This window comes from Henckelia pumila, chromosome 4, assembly GCF_033568475.1.
Source record: "Henckelia pumila isolate YLH828 chromosome 4, ASM3356847v2, whole genome shotgun sequence".
Classification (NCBI taxonomy): Eukaryota; Viridiplantae; Streptophyta; class Magnoliopsida; order Lamiales; family Gesneriaceae; genus Henckelia; species Henckelia pumila.
The window spans coordinates 69215204-69225858 of NC_133123.1; the positions used below are offsets into that span (position 1 = coordinate 69215204).

The 10655-nt window shown below is 28.4% G+C and overlaps 1 protein-coding gene across 1 annotated transcript; it reads right to left on the reverse strand.

The window, feature by feature from the left end:
• Positions 1-8785: 8785 nt before the first annotated feature.
• Positions 8786-9364, reverse strand: LOC140861166 (uncharacterized). The gene has a single exon (XM_073264176.1). The coding sequence runs from the start codon at positions 9362-9364 to the stop codon at positions 8786-8788; it is 579 nt and encodes a 192-aa protein (XP_073120277.1).
• Between the last annotated feature and the right edge of the window lie 1291 nt (positions 9365-10655).

The window sequence follows — 10655 nt, forward strand, 5'->3', positions numbered from 1 at the left end:
ACTATCATGTCCACCAATGATGTGTCACTATTCTATTGGATGTGATAAAGATGTGATAAATTGTAGGTCCAATAGAATAGTGTCACATCATTTGTGGGCATGATAGTGGGCATGATAGGTGGGAACTTGAAAGAAACTATATATATATATATATATATATATATAATTATTATTTTAAATTTTAATTATATATACTAGTTTACTCACGCAAAAATTTAATTTACTTTAAATAAACACGCTAAAGATATTTTTCAAACCAAATTATGTAAAATACTGAGTAAAAAATGTTTTATAAAGATAATTCCAAGCATAACTTTTATCTTAGAATGTATTTCCTCGAAATTATGAAAAAAATCAAATCAAATACTGTGAATTTTTTTTTTTCCAAAATCGACATTTGATTTGAGTTGACCCATTTGGTGCGGGGCGGTCTTTTAGGGAGTGTTTGCAATCACTAAAAAAAAGTGATTGTTAGCTTTTGACTTAAAAAAATCATTTTTATGTGTTTCTTAAACCTAGATTATGTGTTACCTTATGCTTAACTTAATTGAAATCCAAAAGCTAGTCATGTTGTGATTATGATTCTCCAAAAGTGATTCTAATAAGAAGGTCATTGTTAAAATCACTCTAATCACTTATTTATCAAACACTACCCAACTTTGATTTTTAGATTTTCACATTTGTTTTCAAACACTACCAACTTTTGATTTTTCTTAACTTTTTTATAATTTATAAATTAATCACTTCTACAAAAGTACAATCTATTGCAAACACTCCCTTAGTCATACGAAAATTAAATATATGACAATGTTGTTTATTTTCTTCGGAATATCTTTTAAATTTTTTAAAATGAAAACAAAAAATATTCATTACATTTTATAATGATGTCCCAATGTAATCATGATCTTACATTTCAATTTTCCTATAACACTTTGAGTTTAAGTATATCGGTATATATATGTACTTTACATACTATTGCACGCCCAAACTTGAACCATTTACGTGTTTTCATATAAAAACACTATCTGCCCAATGTAAAACAATACATGAGTACACTCAAAGTGTTTAGATTATAAAGGGTCTGTTTGGAAAACATTTTAATAATATTTTTAGTGTTTTATAACTTAAAATTTTTTAAAGCATATGTTAGGACAAGATCGAATTTTAAAATATTTTATAAAAATTTTACAATAATACTTTTATAAAAACGTTTTATAAGAATTTTTCCAAAAAAAAAAGTCTAAAACATTACTCCCTCCCTTCTACTCATTTAGGTTATATTTTTTTTGCATCAATCTCAAATATATAGTCTAATTTTCATATTTAATTTATCTTTCATATTATTTTATCAATTTACTCATATTAAATTAATATCATTAAATATTTACACAATTGATTTATTTTAATAAAATTTTCATTAAATAAAGGTAAAATGAGAAATTTATTTCTAAAAAAAATTATTTTCTTAAAAGTTTTCTTAAATACGTGTGAAAACACACTTGACTATTGATATGTGAGGAAGAAACTAAAACACTACTCCACGTGTATCATCGAAACAGCATCCTTAAAGTGTTATAGCTGATTGGTCAGTGACAAAGTTATCACCTTTAAATTAAAATATTAATCTTCATGTATATACGTATATTTATTTTTATTTCAAATTAAGAAGGGAAAAGAAACAATTTGTTTGAAATTAATATTTGGATACACATTTTCATGTAGATGTGATAATTGAATCAATGATTGGTTGAAAAGGAGAGTGCTGCAATAAACGCTTTCAGCATTAACTTCCTCAAATAATGAAATTAACTTCCTCAAATAATGAATATTTTCTTTATATATACTATTAATAAAGCAAGAACATATTATATTAATTCTTTATGTATTTGTAAGTATTTTTCAAAATTACCCTTATTTTAAAATTATAATTACATGCATTGTTAACCAAAAAATGAGTAAAAACATTTAATACACATATCTAAATTAGTCTTAAAATTTCACATTTCCACCTCTAAATTCACACACACGTGCAGATCCACTAACATACCCACTAACTAACTTCCATTTTATTTTATAGTTCATGGTATTTGCTTCTCTTTAAAATAGAGTGCATGATTATCTAAAAAATTTCAAAATTTTAACATTTTAATAATAATTATATTTCAATTTAAACAAATATAATTTTATATACACGCAACGCGTTTGCATCGTGACTAGTATAAATGGATTAGTAATGAGAGAACAAGAAAAAATTTGCACCTTAACAAGGTGAGAGAGTCTATGCCTTAAAACACAACCTAAGGGGTTCGACCCACAAATTCATCTTCTTCTTTTTCTTTTTTTTTTTTTTTTCTTTTTTTCATTTGTTTTTTTTTTTTGGATTGAGTGGACCCAGATGAAATCTTGACTTATAAATTATTGTCATTGAAAAAAAGTGTAGACTTGTATTTTCTTAAACGATAGTTTTTAATTAATTTGACCGATGGGAATTTTAGATCTAGATCCACATCTAGTATTAATTAAATAAATTTTTTTATTAAAATTAATTTGCTGAAATCCAAGTGAATTATAAAAATTGTTGAGTTGGTTAATTTATTATATTTTACTCACTTTTTTTAAAAATAATAATAATAATAATAATTTGATCAAATAGTCTAAGCTCCTTTTGCATATGTGTGGGTGGGCTTTAACAAATAAAGAAGACGAGGGGGTGGCCTCACTTAAAAGTGAAAGGGCAAGAGCCAACCTCGAGACGCCTCATTTTTTTTTCTTTTTTCAAATAAACTAAAAATAAAATAAAATTCCAGCAACTCCAAAACATATGGCGCCTACGTTTATTTACATTTTATCTGTGGTTTCGAATAATTCTATTGCTATGGTTGAAAAATCATTTTCTAAAAGTATTTTAAACTTCAACAAATTCATCAAACTCATGGGAATTTAGTTGTTTATTTTCTTCTTGGATTGCGACGAAAAAATATTAATTTATCCAACTTAAAATTAATCCCGAACTACAATGAATCGAACCGCTGGTAAAACTAAAGAAAATGCATTCGTTGCATGGTTGTCGAGATGTTCCGATAAAGCCTTTCAACATCGAATTAGATTATAGAAAACAATTTATGCATATACCAACCCAATATATTGGAATATAGTAGGTCTTTTATGAGACAGTTTTACGAAATCAATCAGTGAGATTGGTTAACACTGTCGATATTTAAAATTAAAGTAATTTTTTTGGCATAAAACGTAATATTTTGTCGCGTGTGACTCAAATAAGAGATCTGCTTCATGAAATTGATCGATAAACCGTCTCACATGAGTTTTTGCGATTGAATTCTATATATATTTTTAGAATTTATTCGTGAATAAAAATTTGTAAAACCGAAAACCTGCTATATTTTAAAGGACTAATTTTTTTGGACTTTTCTATTGGACTTATGTCCCATTTCAACAAACGAAAATGGGCCAGCTTCGTTTACAGTAATTCAAGCCCGTTACAGTAATAATGGAGAAGCTAAAATATATTATAGTACTTTTCTTTGTGATTGTAAAAAAGGCCCATTAATGGGCATTGCGATTTGCGATTGGATCTCAAGACACTGAAACAGAGTAGTGAAATAGTTTCGGACCTTTGGTCGCCTACATTAAATTGTATTTTAGGTAAATTGTCGTCGTTTTTATTCTCGTGATCTAACTTTATCAATGTCGGAAAATTGGGTTTCAATATTCTAATTTTGTTTTAATTGGTTTTACTCCTATTTTACTAAAACGTTGACGAGAAGTCAATAAATAATGGCATGTCACTTTAAAATTGTTGATGTTAGAGTTATCAGAATGGATTGGATCCATTGGCCAATCATGCACTGCAAATATGTGGGTTGTGTTGATAATTTGTGAGTCCACCTCACTCCGTCAATCGACGAGTTGCAGGTCAACATGTCCAACCCTCCAAATTTAACTATAAATTGGCGACCGTCCCACCAAATAGATAGGTCGGGTTGATAATATCACTATCCATCAAAATGACGGTCTGCACAACAACCCAGTTAAATGATGAGGTTTGGTGGGTCAAGGGTCATCCCACCCCATTTGCCCGTTTCAACGCGTTTAATTGACGTGCTCGTCATCACGTTAACTCTCTGGAAAAATATGACTAAAAAATAACTAAAAAAATTTCAAAACTTCAATGGAGGAGATTTGATTACATTTAATTGATTTTGTGGATTTTAAAAGTTCATGGGTATTTAATCATGATTTTTATATACTCTATAAAAATCTAATGATATTCAAAATAGAATTTTGTAGTGTTTTAAAAGTCAAGTGATATTTAACATTGACTATTAAAAATTTTACAAATTTCCTGTGTTATTCAAAATGTCAGTGAACTTTTAATAATTACATGAATTTTATTGATATATAAATATTAATGCTTAAGGTACAACTATAATTTATAAAAAAATGTATTTCGCCTAACCTTAATAGCCCACATAATTTCTCTCTTTTTCTCTTCCACCAAAATTTTTTAATCTCTCTCTTTCTCACCTTTCCTCTTTGTCTCACTCTCTCATCTTCAAAATGAATATCTATATGTATAATTAACTATCTCTTTTCATCTTCATGTATTTTTCATTCTCTTCCTAAAACTTTTAGGATGGTTTGAAATCAAAAAAATAAAAAAATATTTCATTTGAAAATTTATAATTTTGGAATAAATTTTGTGATTTTAATTTATGATTTATACCAATAATTGTAATATTTAATAATAATTAAATATGATTCAATGAATTATAAAACGAAGTAATTCAAATATTTGAATAATCGCACAACAAACATGATAACAAAAAAAAAATTAATAAAAATAACATTATTTATATCAAATAATTATTTAGTTCAAAGAAATCAATGAAAAATAATAAGATATATTAAAGATACAAATCATGTGATTGTATATATGAAAAACTTACAAATCTCTGTAAAAGTGATACGAAAAATCTATAAGAAATCAATGGAATTATGTTCGTAAATCTGTGAAATTTTATAAAAGTCAATAAAAATCCATCAACACTATATAACTCTATGGATTAAATACAACCATGTACGACTCAACTTTTTACAAATTAGGAGACACAAATAGACAAATTAGAAGACTCAATTGGTTATATTCTCGTTTAGTAGCAATGGACTAATTTGCATGATTTTAAAATTAGGTATCCATTTATTTTACTACAAGACAACATTGATTTTAAAATTAGATATCCATTTATTTTACTACAAGACAGCATATTACATATCTTAAAGGATTGTTTAATAAGAAAAATAAAAAATGAAATACATCTTTATTCCACATTTGATTTATGGATAAGTTTGCTTTAAATCCTTAAATTCAAACATAATTTTGCATTTAGTCTCTATCAAACAAAAATGTTTGAACTTCCTAACTCTATTCCATACAAAAATTTTTTTGCACTTCCTGGGCCCACATGTTTTTTTACGGGTAAAAAATAGTACAAAATATTGAAAATATGATACTAATATATGATATTTGAGTATTAATTGGTTTAAATCTAATACAAAGATAAAATTTTGGGTACAAAATTTGAGCAACTATAATTTATATCTACACGTAAAACACATATTTGGATACTCAATAATCATATATTAGTACTAGATCTAAAATAATTGATACTGTAATATCATATATTAGTACTATATTTCCAATGTTTTGTACTGTCGTTCAATTTTAAAAAGACAAATATGTAACCAATATCAATACTTGCATACATCTTTGAGTACTCAAAGATCATATATTAATACCAAATTTGAAACAATTTATGATCAAATATCATTTATCAGCAATGTATTTTCAATGTTTTGTATCAACTTTCATCCGAAAAAAAACATATGAGCCCAAAAAGTGTATAAACATATTTCTATAGAACAAGAAACTCAAACATAATTTTTTCAGACATAAACTGAATGCAAAATTATGTTTAAATTTAGGAATTTAAAGCAAATTTACGCTTGATTTAATTTCTGATTTGACTTATATATTATTCTCAATATATCCACGTCAACATTATATATATATATATATATATATGCGTTGAACTTGGTGGAATCCTTTTGTTCAAAACTACAAAACACATGTCATTTTATGACACATTCAAAATATATATATATATATATATTTATATATATATATATATATATATATATATATATATATATTTTGAATGTGTCATAAAATGACATGTGTTTTGTAGTTTTGAACAAAAGGATTCCACCAAGTTCAACGCAACAATCAACATGTAAAGCAATAATCATATGTGGTTTATTCCTTTCCTCATACCCAACTGGAAAGATTCTTTTTTCCCCTCCTTACTAAGAAAAAGCTGGCACGCAGCCTCCAATTGTCTCTCTATTCATACATATTGCCCATATCCCTTTTTAAAAAATAAAAATAAAAAAAAATGAAATGAATGTTTTAAAATTAGAATTATATATAAAAAAATTTTGAAAAATTATAATTTTATGGGTTAATTTACTTGGTTGGTCGAACTCTTATGCGGGTTAAAACACGAGAACCCCACGAAACTATGACTTGTAATCAGCATTTCTTTTGTCTCCCAATTAATTGTCCCAGAAGGCACATTATTGAAACTGACAGGTCAGATCTCAATTATATATGTATGTCCATTAGATATTTTTATATTTAGGAGAGTAAAATCCACAATTTCTGACTTCTAAAGAGTCGAGGTCCAAACATAGAAAGAAATTTCATCCGGCGCTTTTAGGTTGCGTTGGGATGAAAAAATTTCAAATATATTTTTATAAACAATGTGTGAATAAGTAGTATATAAATTTAAGATTTTATTCTTCACAATAAAATTATAATCGAAATATATATATTTGAAATTCTTTTATTCAAATGAATTTTGTAGAATTATTGTGTTTATTACTATAGAATATCTTAATTGTTTTTTCTAATTTTTACTCATCATCCACTAATATCATGAGTTTGAAGAGATTTTTCATCAAGCTCATGTATAATGTCATGTCGGGTCATGAGATGAAATTGTTAGAAACATGAAATAAGTAAAAATTTGTGGATCATCTTACTTTCATCCAATATACCAAACGGTACCTAATAGTGTATATAAAGATAGATATTTTTCTTCATCCGTGAGATCCACACATGTATCGATTAATATTTATTCTGGTTTCCATTCTTATGACAATTTCTGTAGTGTGGACTGGCATCTCATCTCCCCCAAATGGATACAATATTTATTTAGACGGTTTTATTATTATTATTATTTTATTTTCTGAGAAAGCATTCATCAAATTAGTCCGGTTAGGTCCTCCACCCTTCTTTAATGGGGTGAATTGGTTCACCAGCTCATTTGATTGATTTAAATATCCAAGTCCATATGGATTTATTCGTAGGAACTGTAAATTTGTATCACGATATTTTAAAGAGTGATCCCTATGACCATAAATAAATATACCTAATCGTTCGATCATACGAGTACGAGATACGACTTACGAGAACCCGAAGGCCGTGTAAAATAAAAATCAGTTTGGTAATATTGTTATCGAACAAATTTACACGAGATATTTTGAAAATTGACATTGATCGAACATTCTTTTTGAATTGCGATATTCGTTAAAAAAAATTTTGCAAAATGACATTCATATGTAACATAAAATAAAAGCTTACAAAACTAGATTTAGGCCCTCCATTGATCAAACAAACATCGAGACACAAATTAATTAGAGAACATTAGGGGATTTTCGACCAAAACCACTTCGTGTCTTCATTTTCTTTCCACGCCAGTTTTCTAATTATAAACTTCTTTGTACAAAAATATTTTCGGACTTTGCTCCCACTCCCATAAAATTCTGAAATATTCCTTTATGTTCAAAATTTTAATGGGAATTTTCTCCAAAAATAATCCAAGTGGGGATTAAGGCCAAACTCAAAAAACTAGATTTAGGCCCACCATAAGTAACCATTATATTATACTCCAATATCTTGTTTGAAAAGAAAAGAATATATTTAAAATATCCCTCCCAAGAGATGGATTGTGTGATTGATTCATTTCTTTGTATGGATGACCTAATTCTCCTACTCCAAATAACTATACAATATAAAGAAAATTCTATACAGTATTAAAAAAATTTCGTTTTTAATACCACTTAATTTAATATCACCATTTACCTCGACACAAACTCTTGAGATGAGATAATAAAATCGTAATGAATTTCGACTATTGGATAAAACAATGATGGAGTATCATTTACTCTCCACCAAAGAGTGTCTCGTTGTATATGAATTCGAAAAACAAATAAAACTCGATTTCAAATTAGTTTGTTTTAAAATTTCGAATCCGATCAATAAATTCACACCAAAATTCAAAATTAAAACTTTAAATAGCATTCAAGTTCATCAAATAATACAACCGGTCAAAATAATGGTATCACATTTCAAAATGGTAGCAATTTAATGCATAAACACTGACTTTTATCTCGATATTATTCCGAATTTGGAGAGAAGTTTCTGAATGTGAAAATTAAGGGTTCCAAAATAAATTTGAAAAAATTGTGATCACACCAGTAACCCTAATTTTGGCAAAAAAATCAACAATTCTTTTTTTTTACTGTTGAAATAAGCCCCAAAATTCCAGCAGCTATATACAATTGAACCAAGGATTATCCGAAGGAAAAAATACTAGGGGGAAGAAGAAAATTGAGAAATTAATTTACAAAAATTAGATGAAGATTACGAAGATTTTTCACAAAATCCTGACTGATCAATGATTAGATTCGGTGAAGATTGACGCACCGAACACGCCACCACCTGCGCCCACTGCCTCAACCTGTTCTTCACCGTCTCCGGACTATCACCTATTTGTAGAGAAGAATCTTTAGCTTTCGCGATAGAAATCGAATGCTTAACGGAGTAAAACAATGTGATTGATTGAATTTTACCTGGATCAATGAAACTAGAGCTGCCTCCGGCGGACGAAAGCGCCGAATCGGAGTCTGAAAACGAGGCGGAAGAAGACCGGGACAGAGGATTGCTCAACTGCCTGTTCACGGCGTGGTAAAACCCGAGCGCCGGAAACGCAGACGAGAGTTTCGGATCCAAATCCGGGGAATCGAAGTTAAATCCCAATTCGAAGCATGCGCGGAGCTCGTCCATGTCATCGTCCGTGACGCTGCGGCCGCGGCGGTGTCGGTGATTCCTGCGGCGGTTGTTCCACACCTCGTCGCGGATGATATCCGGCGACCATGAATTCTGCTTGTGCAAAGGAGGAGGAGCTCCGCGGCTGAGGCGCGATGGCTCGGATTGCGACATCGGAGGAGGTGGGGGCCGCCGCCGTGAGGAGCGGAGAAGGGATCGGGGGAATTTATACGGGGAATAATTAATTTGGGGCGGAGCGGGAATAGTGGGGATAGGGGATTTGTGGTTATATATAATGGGAAAGGGATATGAGTCCTGTCCGAGTTGTAATCTGATTAGATCTTATGAGGATTGTGGGTCCCACTTTCTCACCATTTTGTTTTATTTTTTGCAATAATAATTTAGTTTGGAACTTTTAAAAGATTTTGCATTAATCAACATTGGCTTTTAAAAGAAAAACTGTGTTTGTTCTCAATGCTTTATAAGGATAATTTAGTCTTTCCGTAAAAAAATGTTTTGGTGGAGTACACGTTCAAACAAGCATATGGTTAAAACATAAGTAGGTTTTTCGTGCAACAGTCTTACCGATTTATATTACACAAAACAAGATATAATATTACATCATATTTATTAATAACATAACTATAAAACATGATGATTTTGTTATTAAAAATAATACTTTTGAACATTAAAATAATAATTTTAATGAGTCAAATATTTTTTAATAAAATCATCATATGTTACACAATATTATTTCATAAGATAAATAAAAAAATTATATTCTTCGTTGAAAATTAATACTTTAGCTATATATAAAAATAATAATAGTTTTCATAAATCAAGGTGTGTCATAGATCCGTCTCACAAAGTTGATCCGAAACGATCTTGCATACTTTTTTTAATAATAGTGTCCCTTGCACGCGATGCGTGTATATACATAAAATTTTTTATGTTAACTGATTTTAATGTTATTTTTAGAGATTATATAATGAATTAGATATTTAAAATTTTAAAAGTGATAAATCTCTAATCTCAATATTTAAAAACACAAACAAAGATAACGATATGCCATTTTGGTAAATAAGATAAAATCTAATAGCTAAAAAAAATAAGACCATATAAAATGACTAATTTATCTAATAATTTTGGTTTTGTTGGTAATTAAATTATGATATAATCGTAATTTCATATCAAGATTGATCAATTAATTGAAATTTAGTTAATTGAAGGCTTTCTACTATAGTAATAATACTAGCGTTCTTTGCACGCGATGCGTGCATATATATAAATTTTTTATGCTAATTGATTTTCATGTTATTTCTAGAAGTCACATGATGAATTAAATATTCAAAATTTTAAGAGTGATAACAATCTAATCTAAAAATTTAAAAATACAAACAAAAATAGAGCATGTTATTTTGGTAAATAAGATGAAATCTAATGGCAAAAAAAATAAGAGATCATA

What these genes read in the sequence shown, in the direction of transcription:
- LOC140861166 (XM_073264176.1), bottom strand. Translation starts at nt 9,364, where the DNA reads ATGTCGCAATCCGAGCCATCGCGCCTCAGCCGCGGAGCTCCTCCTCCT.